The sequence below is a fragment of the Anomalospiza imberbis genome, chromosome 18, assembly GCF_031753505.1.
Source record: "Anomalospiza imberbis isolate Cuckoo-Finch-1a 21T00152 chromosome 18, ASM3175350v1, whole genome shotgun sequence".
Classification (NCBI taxonomy): Eukaryota; Metazoa; Chordata; class Aves; order Passeriformes; family Viduidae; genus Anomalospiza; species Anomalospiza imberbis.
Window position 1 is genome coordinate 8,105,000 of NC_089698.1, and position 23,274 is coordinate 8,128,273.

The window sequence follows — 23,274 nt, forward strand, 5'->3', positions numbered from 1 at the left end:
TAACCCAACAAAACAATTGAAAGCTTTTATTGTGATACCTCGAATAGATACAGTATAGTGAAACAACAAATGATGTACAGTATTGCAAGGACAAAACAGCAACACAGCCATGTCACCTGTAAAAGAAAGCGTTTTAAAGAGTTTAAGAAACAATGAGGCACAACTCAACTGCCATTTATGACTCATGCTTTAGACCTTAAACCACTTGTAACAGTCCTTTTTAAAGAAACCTCTGAAGCATCTGTTCCTTTTCCAGTACGTGTTTATACTGCTGGTTGGCTTAACATGAGTCTCAGTGAAGTCCAATAAAGTGTCCACAAAGTTTAACAATAATTTGACAGCTTCTTCCTCTCATGGCCAATATCCAAGGCTGGAGATGAGTGAAGTTTGGTCTGCGAGTCTGGAGGTTGCTGCTGCTGCAATCTGGCTGCTGAGATGAGCGGGCAGGAGGAGCCCTACGAGCGGCACTTGGAGGGAAGTGCATGGCCACCAACCCTGGCACCCAGCCTCGGGGAACTCTTGCACTGATCCACCAGTGGGAAATACAGATGACCTTTGGTTACGGGTGGAGACTCGGTTGGAACCTCTGCGGCCAGTCCTTAACTCAAAGAAATGTCATAACCGATGTTCCTCCTCCTCTCCCAAGGACTGCAAGCACAAAGGCACACCACCCACACTGGTCATTATGCTGGGCCTTGCAACTGGGACATTAAGATGGAGCCATAACAATCTTCCTTCACACAGTTTGCCATTGTACAGCTTACAACCAACAGGGGAAATTTGGATCCTGGCCCTTTTAACTGGCAGATAAAATTAAGAATACCAGGCCGCTAAAAGCATACAGCAAGAGTGGTTAGGCTGAGCAATCCCTCAACAAATAGGTCAGCAATCCCTCACCAAATTCTGCAGCTGATTCCACAGCAAGTTTGCAATGTGACAGGATTTTTATACATGGCAGCACTGCCTTTTAGTAATCAAAAAGGTACTTAAAGTAACCAGCCAAAGAAAAACTCTAGGGTTTGGAGGCAGACTCAGTTCTGGAAAACCATTGTTACAACCATTACTTTGGACCTAGATAGAGAATACGTGGTCAGATCACTAAAGTCACACCAAATTATGATTAATTACCTTAGGACAGGCACGGCGCTTTAGAGGTTCAGTGGAAAAAACTTTCAATACATGTACATTTTTGCTAGCAAATTCCTATGCATCCCAATGAACATTTCTTCTAAGCCAGCTCATAGTAGTTCATTTGGTCCAAGAAAGAGCCAGCAAGAAACAAAGGTTCACAAAAGCTTTTTGTTACAATTTATAAAAAACAAAATACAAAATAAATGTTAAGACCAAAAATAACCAGTACAAGTAACAAAAGTGCTCAAGTTGGAGGGGAAGTAAACTTGCCCAGAGCAAACACATACAAACTTTAAATATAATCTTTAATATATTACAAAAATTGGTTAGAGGGAAAATGCTTTATTAACATTTTTTTCAAGTAAGTTTATTTTTCTTTCAAATGACTGCTGGAGGGTTCAGTGACCAGACTGACCTCTTCACATCAGCCAGCAGTCATTGCTATCTGGATTCAACTTTCACCAAAACCAATAACAAGAATTCTCTATATCTTTATGAGGGAGAAAAAAATAATCATTGATGCTGCCAAACAATATGGGAAGAAAATTCACATATTCCCTCAAAAGAATGAGCCTCAAGAATTGTTACATGGCAGCATAAAATAGTGATTCTGTACTAGTTCTACTCTTTACTCCTTCTAAGAACCCACTCTTAATAAAAGACCAAAAAGAATATTGCTTTGTTTGGTTCTCTTAAAAGCCATAAACATTACATTTAGGTCATTAACTCTTTATGCCAGTAGTCTGAAGCTTTATGTGCTAAGCACTTGAAGTCCCAACCTTTGGCATCAAAGTTAAGTAAGGTTTTGGTGAAAATGTCCAGTTTGAAATATAAATAATGCACTGAAGAAAGAGGTTGAATTTCTACAAATAAGAGTGTATTACAGACAGCATTACCTTATTAACAAGAGCTAGCCAAGCCCCCAATTTTGGAGAGAAAAATCTTTAATACTTTACATATTTTCTTTAACTTAAACTCTCTCTGGAAAACCAGACATTACTTTTGCCTTCAGTCCAGTGTACTGCCTCAGCAAGTCTGTAGCCAGGAAATAGAAAAACCCAAAGATACACAAACCTCACACAAGCTGTTCACAAGTATCAACATTGCAACAGGACTTAGAAGCCAACACAAACTTTTTGCTGATAGAAGTTTTAGTGCCTTCCTTGTTGGCAACATACATTGCAATGGTGGAAAACAAAATACTAAGAATTCCAGGTCAGAAAGAGCAGGGGACAGGCAACACCCAAGCCCATCTTGCATCAATGACATTGTTAAAAATGAGACCTGATGTGAACACAAAGTAGCAATGTGCAAACGACTGTACTACCTGAGGCCTCTGGACTGAAACCCAACAGCTTGAACTACTTCTCCAATTCTTACATTTTTAATTCATAGGTATCAATCATGACAACATCTGGCAGGCAGTTTAGCCAGCCTGCATCACAGAGAATGTGTACACCTGGGAGAATGCTCCTCTCACTCCTCCTCTCCACAAAAACACTGGAAAGCTGGTTTTAAAGATTTGTATTGCCCCTACCCATTGGCGTAATTTTTCATGACTGACAATTTCTAAAGTGCAGCAGAGTTCAGAAAGCCTATGAGAGATTCCCAAAAACAGAACAGCAGCAGCAGCACCTGTGATTAATTTCAGAGGTGCCATATTAGAATTGTTATTGAGAGAAAGGGATTTCATATTGCAAGGCTTCTGTATTGTTCAGTTATAGGACTTATGTAGTGTTAAAGGGATTTTTTTTCAAACAGTTTGTCCTCAAGCAGTAAAAGGATTAACATACAAAAAGTCTGTAGAGACTGTTTAATTTGAAAATGAAGTTAGCAAATTTATGTAGAGCGTTTCTTTCACAGTTGCTCAGTTTGCATACACAGATACCAACAGCTCATATTGTGCATATACTTTCCAGAAGTTTCTCTCATTAACTGATTCCATTAAAGAAACAGCATGAGAACAAAAGAGAAGGTGAGATTCATATAAATTTTTATTATAAAAAGATACTTGGGGATGATTTAGCCAGCAAACCAGGAAACCCTTTCCCCACCCCCAAATTTTAAAAACTATCTACCTATTTTATTTTATGAAAAAACAAGTCAAACTTCCCTTCCCTCTTATTACCCCTCATTTTCCTACAGTTACTATATTAATTTTCATGTCATAGGCTCTGGCCATTTCTCACAAAAATAAATATTTTTGTTCAAATGTAGCAGAAGCAGAAGACTTCAACAAGTTTCCTTGACATCAACCTCTTTGTCCAGTGCATTAGGACTATAGAGTTACATGGAACCAGCCATAAAATTTTACTGATGCACAAGTCCCTGTTACTGGCAAAGGTACAGTACCAAAACTTTGTTTTTTTCCTAATATACCAACTAATTTTTTATTTTTTCAAAATAGAAGATGCATATATTTTTCTGTCTTTTTTAATCTTGCAAGCTATAGTTTTATAAATTTTTTTATCCAGTAAACTCCTTAGGGAACATGTTGGTCTTAAAGGAACATATTCTATAGCATTATTGATTTAAAATCCTTCTATGTTATTTCATTAAGATACCAAACCTCTGGCATAACCTTTCCTAACAACTTGAGGCCTGCTAACTTCAGTCAGTGCAATTGAAATCTTTTTTGAAGTGAGCACTGTACCTTTAACCAATTCACCTACAAGATGTACATAGGTTGTGGTACACTCAAATTGAAAAAAAGAAATTAAAAACTACAACACTGCATCCTCTTCACTGCCAAACACATCAGAAATTGCTACATATAAAAAAGCACCCCATCCCATACATTCTTTCAGACTGCTCAGGTACAGAACTTCTACAGGACTGGAGTGTAGGTGTTTAGGCAAGAAGCATGCACAGCAGAAGTAGCATTAAAGGCATAGGTCAGAGAGAGATGCTAACCAGTAAAATCTGTTTTCAATTAGTGAACTGTTTCTCTAGTCTGAGAGAGTTTAGAAAAAGGTCATCCAAAATGTTCCAAAACAACTGTTCACACAATAATACACGTACAAAAAGAGGGAACTTACACAAGGAGAAAAGGCAAACATGGCCTGAAATGGCCACTTACACTACACCACTCATTTGTGAGGTTTCAGAGTTCAGTGATATTCTCAGGGCCACTCTAGCCAAGCTCTTCCTTTACTTTGCATTAGTCTTTGTAAAGCCTGTTCCACAGAATATAGTCCAAACAGAAGGAAAAAGGTTGTGGTTCACTCCCAGCCATTGTCTTTTATCATGTGGGCAAGTTCAATGATAAATTTTCCTTCTTTGTATTTCTGACTGCTCTCAAAAGCATGTTCCTGGAAAGGAAAAAAAAATATCAAGGCAACACTGAATTAAGTTCAGGAAATTAAGTGTTTTAAACATCAAACTTCCAATAAAAATACAAACCAGGAGCCATTACAGTTAACAACCCATATTGGTAACACTGAGCAAGGAGAGGGAAGGGAAAAAAAGAGAGGTTGAAAAGCATTGAGAAGGAAACAGAAGCAAACTTCCAAGTGAAATCAGTAGATCTAGTGCACAGATCTTGGTGTAGAACTGTCCATGTTTTCTCTCTACTTAGGGAATTTCAATGCTTTTTAAAGTGAAGGTTAGGAAATGGCATGTTATACATCTTATTTATTTATTCCCAGATGTAATGAAAATAGGGAATGCAAACCTCTTCAAAAGTTCTCCTTTATTTTCATCATCACAGGAAACACATTAGGAAAACTTCTAAAATCTGAAGCTACACTCAATCAGTGAAAATCCTACCCAGAATTCAAGATTTTCAAAACCTCAAACTTGCAACACAGCTGCAAGCGCTCAGGTAAATTTTCAAACAACAGGATCAAGTCCACATTACTTGTAAACAGAGTAATATGTTCAGTACTGTTTATTGTAATTAATATTTTTGCTGCATAACCAACTTTTGCAATCCATGCCACTACACACTCACTTTGACAATTTCTCCCACCTGGTTTAGTGCATGTGTGCTTGGGAGTCTTGCAAAAAGATTATCAAATACAGAAATATTAGATAGCTGTAACAGCACACATAACTCATGCTTGATTTGCAGTCCAGAATAAAGTTATTATCTGCTACAGCATTTCTGCAGATGCAAGGAAGCAAGACTACATTAGAGCCTGATGCACACAAAACCACCAGAGCTAACTCAAATAAACTATCAGCAAAGGTGCTACTCAAACATCTGTGCTTCAACATGCAAACATTTATTGAGGATTTAAGTCTATTACTTACATATTTCCATCCAAGAGTGGTTTTACAGTTTTCACAATAGATATCTGCTACAGCATGTAAACCTGTCAGAAGAACTCTCTCCTCTGCTGGACCACAGCCCACATTTACCCTGAAAAAAAGGGAGAAATTATGTTAACAGATGAGTGTGTTTCTTTTCTTACTGTTCCCCATCTTTTCTCCTGCAGACAAAAAGTGGTTAAGCCTAACTTATTCAATGCTGCAGAAGCAACTTCCTCTGTTACACTGAGCAGAGGGACAGGAAGAAAAAAGGGGTTTGTTTTTTGTTTTTAAGTGGCTGTGGTGTCCCTGTTGGTGATACTCACTGCCAGCAACAAAGACAAGCTAAATAGTTAAACTTCCAGAGAACAGAACACTACACAGTAACTGGACACTTCTACAGTTTCAGGCTTTACTTCAAAAACTATTTGAGACCTCTCTAATGGAAGTCTGTAGCAGTGAATCAGCACCAAGAGCTGAATTTAGAACCAGCTCCAAAATAGCAGCAAGAAAAAAGCCTCATAAATATTTCTTTGCTGCAGATCAGCAGACTAAGCTCTGATGAACAAACAGCAATTTCAAAACAAAACATCCCTTGAAGTACTGCATCAAGCCAGTTTTTCCACAGATGAGTCTATGCAGAAAACAAGAGGCAAGACTAAACCAAGTTTTTAGACAGTTTTAAATATGAGAAAAATTTTGCTATTTTTGCTGCTGTAGAACCAAATTCTTCCTATTAGAATATTAGCAGAAATCCCAAGTCCCCGCTGAAGGACTACATATTAAAAGAATCTCAAGGATCTGTAATCAAATCCTTTGCAGTTACAGTTCCATTATCCTGGTCAAAAATAGACCAGGACACTCAACTGTATCTTTTTCAAAATGCTGCAACACAAAAAACTGCTGAAAAATAAAGACAAAAATGCAATCCTGTATATAAAAAACTTAAAACGCACCCATTAACAAATCCAAAGAGCCTCCTATCAAGGGAAGGACATGCCTAAGATTGCAAATATTAGGCTTGATAAGATCACAGAGACCTTTTGCCTCTAGCACATTTGCAATATTCAAGGTCATTAAAGATGTACCAAGTTTACTGAAACATTAACCTGTAAATGTATCCAACTGTCAGACTGGGAAATTCTTTAGACCACAGTAGAGTTGTCTAAAGAAAATTTAGTCACTCAATATCTTGTGACTTCTGGAGTATCTCAGAATGGCAGCTCCTCTCGAGACAGCTACCATTACATAGACAAAAGGATTTTCACATTAACACACTCCCCTAATCTTTCAGCTCTTAGCAGAATGACTTAAAATATATGTGCAAAGGAATGCTTCAGAATCAGCCCAGTAGCTCTTTAATAACTACTGCTGGTGAGTAAAGCCAGCATTAAAACAACAGGGCAAAGTACAGCTCTGTTAATTCTTACTGCTTTCCCTTTGGGAAGCACAAAGTTACACTCTGCAGGTGGTGTGCAGAACCATAACCACATACTTACACAGAATTGAAGAGGTAGGCTCGTCCCTGGCTTCCCTGGAAGGACTGCATAAAAAAAAAAAATGCACATATTAAAAAACACAAGCCCCACCCAACAAAAAAATAGTTCCAGAAGGGTATGTAAGTAAACATAGAATGATAACAGATACAAACTATTTCAGATTAATTACTTCATACTAGTTCTTTATAGGAAAGTCTGGTCAGACAAGTTTTCATCTACATTAGATTTTTGATAATGATTTTATTTTACTTTGTCAAGTGCTATTGCTGAAAATTCAACATCCACAATGCAAGCAAAACATAATTTTTTCCTACCCTCTGCAAGGTATCAATTCTCATTTTCCAATACATCCTTCATGCTAATTGAAATAATCTGCTTTTAACTCAAAGGGAATTACTCTCATCTCTCCTCTGTCTTCCCCTGCTGCAGCCAAAAGATTATTTATTTCAATTTAATTGCATCATTTGATAGAAGAGCAGTGAAATTCTGGACAAGCATAAAACCAGCATACTGTACTCAGGAAATGGATCCAATCAGTTTATAATTCACAGATAAGCTCAGCTTCATTTTAGTAAGATGACTGTTACCATCAAAAGCCTGGCCACAGGCATATGCTTTCCAACCTCTCACAATCCTGATAAATGATGGACAAACAATGGCACTTAGACTTTCTTGGCTGGTTCTAAATTAATGTTTTAGTTCAGAGCAGTAGCACATTTTTGAATTAAAACCCCTAATCAGCCACATTTACTAGGGGCTGGTTTGGCCTGTGGAACAGTTTCAGTGCCTGGGAACTGCACCCTTGATCCTTCTGAACCAACTAAACCAGCAGTTCTTCTTCCATGCACTCAGCAATGTTAATGCAGACACAGACCCAAACCTGTGCTCAGGATGTGAGCTGCACACACCCTGGGAGAACTTGTGAGCAGACCAGAGCCAGCCACAGGTAAAACATTCCAAACCTGTGTCAGACACACCACTGCTTTCATCTGGCTCCTTCTGCATTCAATTACTTGGTAATTGAGACACAGCCATTCTTTCTCATCCAAACAGGATCACACTGGAAATGAGTTTTCCTTTCTTCTCTCTTTCCTTCTGCATTCCATTAAAAAAAACCCCTGTAAACTGTCTTAATTCATTTTTTCTTCCAGCATTTAAATTCTCTGATCTACTTTCAAAGAAAATCAATTACTTTATCCATGATGCAGAGAAAGTACAATTGTTTTTAAGAATCCCTGTGGTTCTAGTGTTGAACATCACAGACCAGCTTTTCAGAAGCCTGCATTAGATCGACATGGAAGGTTTTTGGAAGGAAAATATCAACCTGAATACTTTAGCATGGTTTTAGTAATGCCAGGCATGAAACCACAGGCAAAAGGTCCTTTCTGCAATGGATTCTTCTCCTGACACGTATTTAATTATATCATTACAAGTCACTCAACATTAAAATAGGTATTTTGCCACTCTACCAACTAGCAACACAACAGCAATAATTGTTGTCTTTTAATTACTCAGAATAGTGTGCAAAAAAATCCCCCCACCTTGTAAAAGGAAAATGCATATAAATGAAACCTGCAATAAAGAATGTTTGAAGAAATCCCTGGCTCTGGACTACTCTGGGTAGCAATAGTGCCAGAGTAGTTACATACAGCCTTTATGTACTTCTAAAATCTTTAATATGAGAAATTCTACCTAACAGTTTATAGCACTAATATTTTATAATTTTAGCAGCCATTTAAAAGAAGTATTGAGAGAACATGTTACTGCTCTCCACAAATACTTGAAGGGAGGTCGTAGCAAGGTTTGGTCAGTCTCTTCTCTCACCTAACAAGTGACAAGACCAAAGGAAATGGCCTCAGGTCGCACCAGGGGAGGTTTAGGTTGGATACCAGGAAACATTTCTTCACCAAAAGGGTTGTCAAGCATTTGAACAGGCTACCCAGGACAGCGGTGAAGTCACCATAGATACAAATGTGGCACATGGGGACATGGTTTAGTGGTAGACTTGTCACTGTAGGGTTTGTGGTTGGACTTTATGACCTTACAGGTCTTTCCCAACCTCAGTGATTCTAGAGGTTCTACCTTTAGCAAAGACAAAAGTACTGTCTCCATCAGCCAGAACTACAAGTCTTGTGTTTCACCAGGCAAGGAAAACCAGATAGGCAGTGCAGAACAGTGAAAGCTGAAACTTCAGGTGTGACTGACCCTGAAAAGAGGAGACTAGGTTGAGAACAGAGTCTGAACAGTTCTGTCTGAAAGTAATTTATCCTTACAGCTGCCTTGAAGATAAACAAAAACCCCACCACTAGTTCAGTTCTCCTGAGATACTTAAACATACATCACAAAACTGGCAGAGTAGTGCAGACCTACACTCTGCAGTTCCTACAGAATAACCAGGACTCTCTAGAGAGAATGCTTACTGCAGGTGAAAACAAAATCTCTTCAGATAAAGACTCTTAAAAATGCCCATTAACAAATGACTAACTAGCCTGGGTAAACAACACATTGATTTAGAGAAAACTACAGATGTGCAACTCCAAAATTTAAGATGTAAAGGAAACACTTCAAAAATCCTCTTATTCAGTATGAAGTAAACATAAAACTAGAACTTCCTTGTTTCACATACCTAAAATTATTAAAAAGAACTTCCAAAGCCATGATGACCATGATACTTGGTTAAACTACTGTAAAAATTCTTAAAATTAAAGAAGTTGCAGCCATTTCCCCTTGCTTTAAAAACCCCATGTTGTGAATTAGAATTCACAAACCTTTTTTCAAACAGCACCAAGAAATACTCACTAATATCGTGTGCCTGTTTCTCTATTTATATGTAATTACACACACCAATCACATATAAATTAATGCAGTGGGTTGGGTGTTTTTTTGTCTGGTCCTATATAATAATTTTTAAACTACTTATATGCCATACCTGAAGTTCCCTGGCAGGCTGGGGAAGAAAAAAAAGACTCCAGAAAAAAACAAGAGTCAGGAGATCTGAACAATCTTATGCAATTATTTCTGCCAAGTTTATGTTTAGTCTTGACTTAGTATCACCTAATAAAAGCTCTCCTTTGACCCTGCATTTTTCAAAATTAAGCAGAGGGCAGTAACAGGATGCCAGGAATAGCACAAAAAGCAGCTATTCCCCTCTCTTGTTTCATAAGCTGAAAAAAAATTCAAGCCAAATGAAATACAAACCAGTGGTTGGAAAGCACTGCTTTAGTTGCTTTTCTTTTCCTAATATATTTTTAAAGATGACTTGACTATTTTTGCACCCTTTGCTTTGTTGCTCTAGACATACTGTACTCTCTCCTAGGCTTATTTTCCCTCAGAAATGGCCGTTACCTTCTAATTTTTAGGATTATCAAGGTTGAGTGGAGGGAGAAGCAACACAGAATCTTTTCCTGTGACAGTGGTTTTAGAAAGAAAGTGCGTTCACAAAGATGTCACTGTGAAAAGCTCCTCCATTCCAGCCTTGCTTCCCATTCCCAGAGTATGACTGATTCATTTGATACCGTCTTTTCTTACCTACACTCATGTTTAGAGGCTAAGGATTGTATTTACACGCCACAGAACACTTGTTTCCTTGCCCAGCTGCAAAGAGCAAGCAAAGAGCAAGTCCCTCCATGTTTACATCAGCCAGGTAACTCGACAGGAACCTGCAGCAACTTGTGTAACTCCATTCTGGAACACAGAACGTGGGTCCAGGCAACTCAGACTTCCCTTTAAAACCAGTGCCCAACCACATCCCCTGTGTTTCACTGAGCATTGAATGGTGTGCCGTCCAGCCATGCAGAACTCCTATACACTGACTGCAATAAAAGCACAGCAAGGATATCCATTTTTAAATTCCCATGCCTTCTAATTTTTCTTATCAGTCTCTTGTCAGCACTTGGCAGTCGGTTTCTTCTTCACGTGAACAGCTGACATTTTTTTCCCCAAAACTGTATTCGAACATCACAAAAAAGTATACATCTGTCACGGATGCATTCTCTTATTGGGGTAAGAATGACTCATTATCACAGTTCTACTTTCTGATGCATTCTACTACTAGCAATGAAAAGAAGATGACTCGGTTTGGTGCTTGAGCTGCTTGCTAAGCTTGTAACTTGGCTATAAACAGAATATTTTGCATAACTAGAAAAAAATTAATACTGAACATTTGTTTTTACCAGCACTAGGTTTCTCACACTCTGTACTGTATGATTCAGTTATACTGATAAGAATTTTAAGGGACTGACAGGTTGAACACCTTGTGTGTCAACTCTTCCAAGAAAATGAAACAAAGTACCTTAAATGGCAGCGTCAAGGACTAACAGGCACAACTGTTCAAACCAGTCTTCAGACAAACCACTCTTCAATAGAATAAACATCACCTATGCAAACAAACTTTAACTGTGCATTTAACTGAACATTTGCTCAGCACTCCCAAGATCACGAGCACTATACATAAATCAAAACTGAAGCAGAACATTCTATTCAAACTGAGTCTTAAATATGTCTTACCCAGTAGAGAGGAATTAGAAGAGAGTGGCAAGTGTGACCAACTCTCATCAATAATGACTCACAGCAACCAGGATTTTCACTTAGAAGCTGGGTAATTTATCAGTCCCACTAATATCTGCAGTTGAACTTTAAACTTGCTATAAGGCTGGTTTTTCATGGTCCTCAATTAATAATACTGCATGGACTTATGAGTTAAATTATTCCTCAGAAAATCCGTACCTTTGACCAGCTACCCATTTATACAGAAGAATGTGCCAGATGTACCATGTTTTATTGTTTCAGCACAGCTGAAAGTATCCAGAACACCTAACAGTATCAGCAATAATGTCCAACTGTGCTTACAAACTACAGTGAAGTCACCTGCAAGAACAGTTTGGAACTAGGATCTTTTCAAGTCATCTGACAGACCTCTATCACTGATACATGATGCAGTAAAGAAGCTTTATACATGCTTCACTTGTACACACATGCAGAATTAGGTATGATCTATGCTTGTAAGTTAAACCCACCCTTACCTCTAACCACCAGGATCAGCTGTTTTACCCAGGAGGAAAGGAAATATCAGTCAAGCAGAATATGTATTTACTGCCCTAAGGCACAGCTGAAGGCATGGGTGGGGGAAGGGGTGCTACTGAAAAGCTTATGCCATCAATTATTCCCCAGAGATGGGATTAGATTGCATGGCTAGAGATCATGCTCTACAACAAATATCCAGGGAAACTGCTATCTTAGCATGTACTGGGGGCAAGGCAGGCATTATTCTGAGCAAATCACAGGGGCATTACCAGTGTCTGCAAGCTACTTGAAACAGAAATAAAATATTAAATATTCATCTGATTTAATTTCCTTTCATTTGCTGGAGCTCCCTTTACAAGCTAAGATAGATCAAGCTGAATCAGTTCTCTGGACAAATAAGCAAATTTGAGAAATACAGAAAATTGTACTTGTTAGGGGCAGCATTCTTAAAGTAAACCAGAAACAGAAGTGCTCTAATGTGTGAAATTATCTCCTCAGCAAGATGCATCAGAGAGTGTAAGGATATCCTCTCTTCAAGACCTAAAACATAAATTCAGAAAACTGAATTCAACATAAGGTACAGACAAAAAAAATTATCGGCAAAAACCCCATTTGCTCCATTTGGTGTTTCCCTCACATCCAACTCCTTGATAAAGCAGACCATCAGAGGTGCTGCTGCCCAGCTGCATCCTAGGCAACTTCTAGAAGACTCCATGATAAATATGATTTTTTTTAAAAGTTCATTTCAAGTATTTACTGAATTTGATAAATGAAGTTACAACGTTCAATATGTAGAGAAGAGCCTTAAAAAATTCTACCCCAAAAACTGCATGCCTGTAAATCTGGCAAATGTTATTTCCCCAAAGTGAAGACTTTGTCAGGCAGGACAAGTTATCTTGACCTATGCAGCTTCTTGAATGGATTTCAGAAATAATTATTTCAAAATACACAGAGTAGAACACTTCCCAACTCCTTTAAGCTTTCAAATCTAGTCTTGGATGTTTTGCAAAGATTACTTCTCTTTCAAAAACTTTTTTCCCCAGAAGAAAAAAATGAACCCAAAAAACTAGAAGCTTCTTGAAGAAAAAAATTATCACCAGAATATTTATGAAATTAGTGAGGGAACAAAAACAGCCTTCAAACATACATAAAACAGGCCCATCTATCTTTCTAAATACTCATTATATCATAAGCAAAGGAGGATTACAAATTGAACCAAGCTAAGCACAGCATATTTACTTAAGACAATAAACCCTTTAAAAAAATTCCTCTTGATCTCATCAGTTAAACAGTGGAGGACAAAACCACAGATTGCTAAACAAGGCTAAAAATGTTTTAGCATCTATTTAGGCTTAAGACTCTTCCTTCTCATCAATAATGGAAGAGCAATCATACTGAATGCCTTGGAGAACTAAACTTAACCACCAAGATCATTATTTCACTCAGAAGGTGCAAGGATTTCCCAATGCAGTCAGTGACAGTTACATATATATGTATATACCTTTCTGCAGAACTCATTCTTGAAAATATTGACACATCTAGTCTTGTCTGTGACTTCACATGACTTTTTCCCCCTCTGGTCAGATATGCTTGGCAATGAATAAGACAGAAGAAAGTGACAGTATTTATACAGTCATCTATACAAAGTAATCCAAATTCTCTCCATTCCCAGAATTAAGGCACACTATAAGATGCTTCAACAGTCTTTCAAGCAGGTCAGCCTTGAGTGACAAAATATTATCCTTTGCATTATATCCAACAGATTCCAAAATTCTATTATTTTTTTTTTTTTTTGTAATTTGGTGGATCATTCCTGAATTTCTAAACAATTATTGGAATTTAGCAGGTACAAGCCACTCTCAAGTGCTTTGGAACTTCTGCTCTTCAAGTAACATTTATCTCCTATAAAATTAACTGCTCTTAATAATCACTGCACATTTCCTACTATTACCTAACAAATCAAAAGAAAGCTCCTTCAGTCAGGCCTTCCACAAAACTTATTCCAGAACTGCTCCAAAAGCAGCAAATATATAACATTTTATTTAGTCCACACAAGTGGCAACCTCCCCTGTACTTCAAGGAGTCTTGCAGAAGTTTCTAAAAATTAAATTAGTTTTGGATTTTTAAAATTATTAACATACACTGTTTGATCACTTTTTATGTGCTGTTTGAACATCTTAAATCCATGAAGTATCAATTTTAAGTCCACTAATTGCTTCCTATGGCATCAGCTCCTTGGCTTGCTCTTCATTAAGACCTGTGGTTGTTTGCTCATAGTTTACTTTCTCTTCTGTGCCTACAGTCATGGCAGGATATGATTTTAAAAATATTTGCCTCTTTAAAAGAAATTTTAAAAAGCCATAGGTTCTTCCCCATCTTGTGAACATATCCCAGTGTAGTGATGGTTTACTCCTTCTCATAGCATTTTAAAAAAATACTTTAACATCCTGACAGACTGAAGTCTTCAGCAAAGAAAGAGAACCTCCAGCACTCACAGACCTGTTGGCAATGCAAATCAGTCACCTCTAAGGTGCACCTGACACCACCTCAAACTTACACTTACTTCAATTAAAAGTCACCTACAGTTTATTAGTTCTCCTTCTGTGTATCCTTCAAATCAACGGTTACCCCAAGATAACCTGGGAGTTATAAATTGTTATGGCAACTGTTCATACAGGTGTGCATGTGTCCAGCTGTACAAAATAACGTTTGTCATTACCTCTACTGCCAATGACCTCCCAGTCTGGGGATCCTAATCTCAACCAGCCCGCTTCCCATGCCTTCCCCTTCCCCAGGCTCCTCCCCAGCTGCAGAAAATAAGGTTATAACAGAGTGAAAACCTCTAGAAGTATATGTTCTAACCACTAACATCATGTTGATTTCAGTACTGGGCAACACACAGAGTCCTTTCACAGCTGCAGAGAAAACTAAAACCACATGTGAATTCACTTGAGCAGGTAACACATTTTTTGTCCTGTCTCATTAATCTATATTATTATTTCTAAACCATTACCAAGACTCTTGGTTACCATTTTATCACCAGCAAGAGCACAAGAAAAAGAGAGCTTTGTGATTCATTCCAGGGCAAGAAAGAGATCCTGCTGCTCAAACAAAACAGAAATAAAATGAAAAGGTGATTCGTGTATGCTGCCATCCTTGTCAGACAATTGGCATCAACAGTTCTCAAAAGCAGAAGAACTGCGAATCTGTATTGAAGTCAGAGATTCTTAGGATCAGAATCAAAGGGATGACTGACAGAAATATGCAGCAATTTTTGCTTTTCCATGACAGACCAACATTTAAGAGAAACACCACTCAGTTCACAGCATAGGTTTTCAACTTCAAGTCAAAAACCACTACAGTGTCAGGTATAATAAATTCTTATACCTCAAAGCACATTAGAAAGCCAGTTGGAGCTGCTTTAAATTAGAAGTGCACCACACATTTTGGTTCATTTTCCCTGACCACACATGAGGAAGAAACAACCACCGTGTACCCAGAAAAGATGGGGTGAGGGACAGCCCCCAAAGGAAGCAGCTATGGCCAGACATTAAGTAAATACTGTTTGCCTTTATCTGCTGCAGAGAAGTTGAGGCACTGGGTTCTGACATGAAATGGTACAGGAAGCATTTGGAATGAAGTGAGAATCTACAACCAAAAATTGTATTTAGAGAATGTAACACAGAGCTTTAGCTTTTTAGGCCTTCAAGGCAGTGGGGGGGAGGTCAGGTTGAACAGTCTGTCTCTACTCCATCAATAAATCCAAACCAGCCCAGGAACCACACTGTTATTTGGAAACTTTCAATGGTATAGAATCAGCTTCCTACACACTTCAGGTTGGTTTATGCTTGTTTGGGATTTTCCTGCATCTGAAAAGTTACAGTAACTAGGATTCTAGATATGTCAAAAAATAATCTCTCTCACTAACCTCAGTTCATTGAATATAATGTGCCTCAATAAAGGCACTTTAAGAGCAGTTCAGAAAAAAAATCAAAATTGATTTGCACTCCTCACCCTCCCCAGGGCCAGGTGTACTTATTTTTAATGATCCTTTAAATGATCCAAGTCTATCTATTGCTTTGCAGTTGTTCCCATCAGAAGAACTTCTCCCATGCTGGATTATGTAAAGCTTCAGCCTCAGAAAGATGCGTTTTCCAAAGCTATGTCCCAAATACAAGTACAATAGAAGACAAATGTTCTTTTTATTTTAAAAGCATACAAAAATATACCACACATTTAAATGCATTTCTCTTTTACCATACAGATTTAGACAATAAAATATGGTTAAGAAACCTTAAAATGACAAAATATGAATCAGCTGTCAAATAAGCATATGGTCAACCTGTAAGTACAAATATTTTTGTAAAGTGTCTCCATCAAAAATTAAGGAAGCCAGAAATCAAGCAGAATCCACCTCTAACACCCTTCCCAACACCATTAGAAACAAAAGCAATTATTTGTATTTACTAGGTATTTTTGAAGAGTCCTCTATGTTTTCTTTGAATTGAAAATTTGAATCTTAACATTTGAAATCATTTACAAAGCTGTAAAATGAACACATGATGTGCTTAACACATTTGAAGTATTCTGCTGACCAAAGCTCCTGAGCCCTCGGAGAAAACTGGCTCACGTAGCAACAGTGGCAGCTTAGTTGGCATTGGCATGCAAAAATCTAAGTCCACAAAAAGAAGAGCTTCCTATTAAGTATGTGCTTGGATTGCATTTTCTCAATGAATTAATACATGCTGAGAGACACAGCAAAAAAAGAGTTTCTTTCTTCTTTTAAGTATCTACAACCTGAAGTTCAGGAAAGATTAAGCCATCCCAGTGTTTTTTGGCCCAGAACATGAAGTGAATAATGAAACTCTGAGTGTCTGTAATTTAGAATCCAGTGGTGCCAAAAAGGCCTCTTATACTCATATTCTGAAATCAACATGAAAAAAAAAAATCAAGTAAAAGGAAAAAATTGTATCTTGAAAACCCGTTATTGCCTGATAGCCCTTGGATAAGCAAGCAGGTATACGTTCTCCTCACCCAAAGAAAACCCAAATTCAGAAGCTACAGCATTTTCAAGCCCTCCCATCTCTTCAGCACTGAATAGCAGCATCACCTGAGTGCTGCTGAACACACAAACAGGCAGGAGCAACAGAGAACTTTAGTTAGTGTCAGACTCTTTAAAGCTAACTTTATTTGACAAAACAGTTAAAAAGAGAACATTTTGTATTAAAAAGTTTGAAAAGCAACTGAAGTGTTTTCTCCATGACAGCATAAAGAGTAATTTAATCAGGAGTTTTTGAAGCAAAGAATAAACCAGTCTGTCAAGTACTTATCCCAAACTTCAAGCTTTCCTACATATTTCATACATTACGAGTCTTGGTTTCTTCTAGCAACAGGGAAGAAGGGCAGGCCTAGCCTGTTTCAAGGTTCCACCTATTCTCTAAGCCCAGATAGTCCAACTATTTTGAACACCTCTGGCTAATCATATTCCTTAGGAGCTGGTAGACAGTAAAAGTGTGTTTAAAAATTCCGTAACACAAGTGGGACACCCTGAAAACAGACAGTTTTGTGACCTTCAGTCCAACAGAGTCAAAAGAAATGTCTATCTGGAATAACCATAACCAGAATAATTCCCTACCCAGAGATCCATGCTTCTTCTGCTAGTTTTCCTTAGCAGACTTTTCAGATACAACAGCTCACAAACAGTACCCACCTGACAGCAGACACAGGTTGTTAACATGGGGAATATATTAGATCAACCTTTATGTCACATTCAGAAGCTTCCAGAATACATCCAGTTCTTAGTACACAACATGTATGACCAAAGAGTGAACCCAGGGAAGATATTTTCAAGTATGCATCAATTTGCATCCCTTATCTACTGGCAGTGGTGTCACAGTGACAACTATTTTGGTTAAGAAATAATTCATGAGGTCTCTAAAGAAACCACTTGCCTTGGAGATCAATTCATCGTGATTGGCGAGATGGGCTCTGCAGTGGATACAGCTGTAGGTCCGATGACAGTTTGGCAGGTAAGCCTGGAACGTTTTTGATTTTGTCATTTTTACCATCTCTGCTGGTGGCTCCTCACTCAGCTCAGGGCTGGCACTTGAAGAATTACAACTTTGCTGAACTCGCTGACAAAAGAAACACTGGAATATGCAAGCAAAAGCCGTTGTTGTTCTGGAGTGTGTGTGGCACTTTCCACACAAATGACAGAAGAGAAACAGTCACAACCTGTAGGTGAAGAGAGCAGAACAATTAGCAGCTTACAACAAGACCAGAGTTAACTTGTTATTCAACAAGTCCAGCCATAAAGCAAAGCATTATTTGGAGCAAATAACTGGAGCCTGGCTGCACTACAGGCCTCTTTTTCTAAGGAACTGCACAGTTCAAGTTCCATTCAACACAGCAAAAAGCAGTTCTGTTCCACTAATGGCTTCTACTCCATCACACTTCTAATGAGGGACGAGATTCAAACAGTTCTCCACGAAACACAAGCACTTTCTATATTATACCAGGTGTACTCCTAAAGACATCCATGCAGAAAATCACACTAAAAAGGTAGGGAATGAGAGGAAGTTAATTGCCTTTGAAGTTCTAATGGTCAGTTCCAATACAGTGAGCAACAAGGAAAGCAACTTGTTCTGTCCAACAATCAATATATTTCATATATTTGCACTTTGGTTTTCAGCAAAAGTCTTGCAGGATCACATCTGGCTTTAAGTCAAACACCAAGTAAGACGCTGCCACCCTATTCAGGGATCTGATCCCGACTACTCTTTCAAGCTCTGCAGAATTATGCCTTTAGGCAAAGACCTTCTTGACTGGTGTCTTGATCAAAGCTAATGAGGTACTTCCTCACTGTACCAGAATAGCCTTAATGGAAGCGACCAAGCCCACAATCTGATACTGAAGCTAAATTCTGCACAGAGAACACCCAACTGCATCCTTAATCCTCAGCGTGCATTTCAGAGATGTTACATGTCAGAGCACGCCAGAGCCTTCTGCTGTGCTGGAAAGCAAACCTTTTTAGTTTGCCTGAAAACAAAACAGATGCTAAACACTGATAACATCTCCTGGTCTGTCAGAGGCAGCAGCTCCCAGGCTCTGTATGCACCATGCTAATGAGCGCTCCAAACACGGCACAGTCAACTTATGTCATCAGCTGTCAGGTGACTGCCCGAGTAGGTCAATAGCACAATCAGAAATGAGAGACATCATCAAGAATTTACAGTTTGCTGATCCAGCTAAGAGCATGCACATGAGTTACCACAGTTGTAAACTGTGTGCAGGGCAGCACTAACCACTCTTCGAGCAATAGCATACTGGTTACACAGCTAGAGCAGATAGTGCAAGCCACAAAGTCTGTTTATAGGAAGCAGTCACTGCTTCAAAAGAAGTCTTGAGAAAGCAATCTGTACAGCAGGGCTAGCCCATCAGACAAGCACAGCAAAACTTCAAGGGGTTTCGGTTTAAATATTTTTTAATCTTAAGCAGGAGAAAACACTACTGAACAACTTGCTAGAAGAACAGTTCTTACACAAAGAACTGCAAAGGCAGAGAAAAGCTACAAACAAGACACGTAACACCACAGGCAAGCAAAAAAAATAAAGCAACAATGGGAACAAGCTGTCATCCAAAGCATGGATCTACACATGAGAATGACTGGGAAAACATTTGATAAGTGATATATTTATATGTTTGAAATATTAACTGATTTGGCATGAAGAGTAGGACATTAATATTAATAGCAATTTAAACAAATATATACTTAGTGTCCCAAGATAATTAAATTACAACTGCACAGGGAAGAATAATTACATTATTTGCAGAAAACAGTTCGCTCATGTAGAACAGCTAGATATGAAACCCCATTTATTAGAAGTAAGATATATAAGAAAAGTAATCTAAGAACATGAGGTTTCTGTTGAATTCCCTGTTTGAACTCAATGTTAGATACAGATCCTATTTAGGTTAACAGAAATAGACAAAACCAGAACAAAACAGGATTTCAGAATGAAAGGCACCACATGCTAAGACGTTTTTGACTTTGGCTTAAATTAAACCCTTTCCATCAGTAATTGAAACACTAGTTCAATCCTCGAAGAAGTTCAGTAGGTGTAAATGTGGCACTTGGGGATGTGGCTTAGTGGTGGCCTTGGCAGACCTGGGTTAATAGCTGAACTCAATTACTTCAGAGATCTTTTCTAACCTTAGCAATTCTGTGCTCTAGAACATAAAAGGAAAATATTTTTCTTCAGGGCATTCCTAGAAGTGTTTTTAATTCACACTTCTAAAGGCAATCTGGACTTTTCCAGATTCAATATACCAGGTTCTTCAACTATAGAGATTAAAATATTTCCAAGGCCGATTTAACAAAACTGTATTTGATACTGCTCTGTTTGATACACACCATAGGAGCCACAGACTGCCTGCGCCGTTACAGGCACAATTCAAAACAATCCATTTCCTAGCTGGCTCTAACAATGGTGAATAAACACTGCCTCACTTCCCCTCTCGTAGTTACGAGCAGTTCCTCGAGCTGCTGCTGATTACTCCGCACAGAACAGAGCAAAAACCCCAACGAACTACTCCCGTTCTTTGGGCAGCACAGCCCGTGCTCTGGTCCTGCGCAAAGACACGTGCGTCTCCTGAAGCCCTCCTTGTGTTCGCACCTACCAGCGCAGGGCCCAGGGGCTGTCCCGGCCGCAGGAGCCGCGCACGGCGATCTCCGCCCTCCTGCCGGGGCCGCCCCGAAGCCCGAAGCCGCCCGGGCTGGGCGAACAGCGGCCCCGTCCCGCCGCCCGTGACGCCACCGGGGCGGGGCGGGGGCGGCCCCGCCCCGCGCGGGTCCCGGATGTGTAAACAAACACCCCGATGAGCGTGGCGGGGGGGCGGCCCCGCACGGGCCCCGCGCCGCCGGGGAAACGGCGGCTGCCGGCCGCAAGCGGGGATCCCGCGCGTGGCACGGCAGGAGGTGCGTCAGGAACCGGCCTCTCCGTCGTTCCTGCGGGGCTCTACGGAAGAAGCGACATGAAATACGCTCAAAGAGCCTTTGAGCGGCTGCAAAAAGCTGGACGCGTCCTGTGCGCGCACTGTCAGTAACCTACGGTGAGCTTACTCCAGCAGGGAAAAACCTCCAAGTTAAAGACTGAGCCACAGGAGCCTCATTTTCACTTTTACATACCAGGAAATAACAGGAGAAAATAAGCGCGGAGAAAGTTGCCGGCTGACACCCCGCTCCCCCGGCGGGAGGGAGCCGCTGGCCGTGCGCCTTTCAAGCCGCTTCCTCTCTCACGCCTGGGCACGAAGCTACCGGGGTGGGTGACGCCGTCGCGTTTTCTGTAACCCCCGCAGCGATTCCAGCAGGACAGGGGCTCGTGCCCCGCTCTGGCCACCGGCGCGGCCGCGCGGCCACCCGAACACGGCCTCAGCGCTGCTCGGGCCGCCAGCTCCGTGCAGAAACCCACGGCTCCCGGCCCCGCGCGGCGCGGGTGAGAGCGCGGGGGGACCCCACCGCTCCCGGCGCGCCGAGCTCAGCTTCGCCCCCCCTCAATTATGTAAACCGCGCTTACCCGCCCCGCACCGAGAAGGCTGCGGGCAGACAGCGCTGCCGTCATTTCCAGGCGCTATAAATAGCGCCCGAGCCTCCTCCCGCCAGCAAAGTTGTCTCGGTGGCCTGGCGCACACGGGAGACGGCGGCCCCCACCCCCGTCCGGGGCGCAGCACGGATCCCCTCTCGCAGCCGCCTTCCGCCCATAACCCTCCCCAGCCCTCCAAAAAAATAAATCCCAGCACAGGGAGGAGGGGCCGCTTCCCACCCGCTCGGTACTCACCGCTGCGCCGCGCCGACTCCGCTCCCAGCCCGGGCTCCGAGCAGCCCCCGGGCCCCTCTCCCTTAGGGGCCACGGGTAGGAGGGAAGGCGGGACCCCCGGTCCTTGCGCGGCGGGCAGCGAGAGCTCCGCGCCGGGCCTTCACCGAAAAACAAAGAAGGGGCGATCAAGGGAGGGGTGGGGGGACACGACGGCTTCCCTCGCCTCGAAGGTACCGTCTCGGCGGCGGCCACCGAGGGGGAGCGGGGGGGGGGGGGGGGGGGGGTCATAGACGGGGGTCGGGCGCGCGTCTGCCGCGCTGCGGGCCGAGGGGCGGCCGAGGCATGGTGCCGTGCCGGTGCCGTGCGCTCCGCCCGGGCTCCCGCTCCCGCCGCCGCCGCCGCCTTTGTTTTGCTTTGCCCCGGCCCGGGGGCGCAGCGGCCGTTAAACGCGCTCCCCCCGCTGCCGCCAGCCAATCGCCGCGCGGCCTCGCGCCCGCGCGCCCGGCCCCGCCTCTCTCCGGGGGGGCGGGCAGCAGCGGCGCGCGCCCCGCCCCTCCCTCGCCCCCGGCTTTGTGCGGGGGGGGCGGGGAACGGGGCCGCGGGGCGGGGGCGGGGCCGCAGCGCAGGCGGGGGGGCGTGTCGGGGGAGCTGGCTCCGCCCCCGTCGGGCCCCGCCCCCGTATGGCCCCGCCCCCCGGCTGGCCCCGCCCCCGGCGGACCCCGCCCCCGGCCCTTGGGCCGCGCTGCCGGCGGCTGAGGCGGGCCCGGCCCTGAGGGGAGAAGCGGCGGGACGGGAGCGCGAACGGAACGACCGCCAGGTAACAGAGCCCCCGCCGAAGCAGCCGGCTCGGTTTATGGTTCCATCGCCGGGTGCGGTTTCCACGTGAAAACGCTGCAATCGCCTATGTCGGATTGCTCAGAGTGCGTTTCCACACCAGAAAGCATTTGTCCTCCGCGTTTCTGCAGGATTTAGTAAAACCCCGGGAGGTGGCACTAGTCTGGTAAAACTTGAATGCTGTAGAAAAAACATAAAGGAAAAAAAGGCCAGTTAGAGGCTGAAAGACAAGGGGGATCGGTTGAAGCACTTGATTCCAGAGAGAGAGTTTGCGGAAAGCTCATCGCTTATAGAGAAAAAATACACAGGTTTTACGGTGTAAAAGAACAATTTTCAGCATTAGGGAGCCAAAACACAACTCACATACAAGCAGTTTCCCAAGTATTTGAGGTCTTTTGGCAATGATCGTGTTTTTCTTTAAAAAGTCAATAAAAGCCACCCCCTGGTTTATTTTGGCTGTACCCTTCTTATTTCCACGGACAAAGCGCGTAGGGACACAAACTGCTGCAGCCTGTGACGAAGCTGTCATTTACACTGTACCCGCAGGCAGGGCTCTGCTGTCACGCTACAAACACACACCATCAATAACATGTTTGTCACTTCCTTTTCTTGTCAGTCCTGACGTAGTTTTCTTTTTTCCCTAATCTTTACCAAGTGGTTTGTTTTCTTTACCCAAGGGGCCTTAGTACTTTGTGGAATACTAGAGACAGGGAATCCAGTAC

At 41.6% G+C, this 23,274-nt stretch overlaps 1 protein-coding gene and 1 long non-coding RNA gene across 3 annotated transcripts; one reads left to right on the plus strand and one right to left on the minus strand.

The window, feature by feature from the left end:
* On the minus strand, positions 1–22,115 carry YPEL1 (yippee like 1). 2 transcript variants are annotated; one of them, XM_068208850.1, is made up of 5 exons: positions 21,740–22,115; positions 17,855–18,137; positions 6,882–6,925; positions 5,386–5,494; positions 1–4,442 (listed from the first exon to the last, which is right to left on the minus strand). In XM_068208850.1, the coding sequence occupies exons 2-5, from the start codon at positions 17,969–17,971 to the stop codon at positions 4,353–4,355; spliced, it is 360 nt and encodes a 119-aa protein (XP_068064951.1). In that variant the 5' UTR covers positions 17,972–18,137; positions 21,740–22,115; the 3' UTR covers positions 1–4,352. The 2 variants fall into 2 exon arrangements, with proteins under 2 accessions (XP_068064951.1, XP_068064952.1); XM_068208851.1 differs by lacking the exon at positions 21,740–22,115 and adding an exon at positions 21,091–21,228.
* On the plus strand, positions 5,491–17,484 carry LOC137484744 (uncharacterized). Its single transcript, XR_011005004.1, has 2 exons — positions 5,491–11,866; positions 15,488–17,484. It is a non-coding gene; the product is annotated as an uncharacterized lncRNA (long non-coding RNA).
* Positions 22,116–23,274: the final 1,159 nt, after the last annotated feature.

Coding starts and splice junctions, on each gene's coding strand:
- YPEL1 (XM_068208850.1), bottom strand. CDS start 17,971: ATGGTAAAAATGACAAAATCAAAAACGTTCCAGGCTTACCTGCCAAAC. Junction 6,926..17,854: donor ACGATGAATTGATCTCCAAG/GCAAGTGGTTTC, acceptor TTTTTTATGCAG/TCCTTCCAGGGAAGCCAGGG. Junction 5,495..6,881: donor GCCTACCTCTTCAATTCTGT/GTAAGTATGTGG, acceptor CCTTTTTTTCAG/GGTAAATGTGGGCTGTGGTC.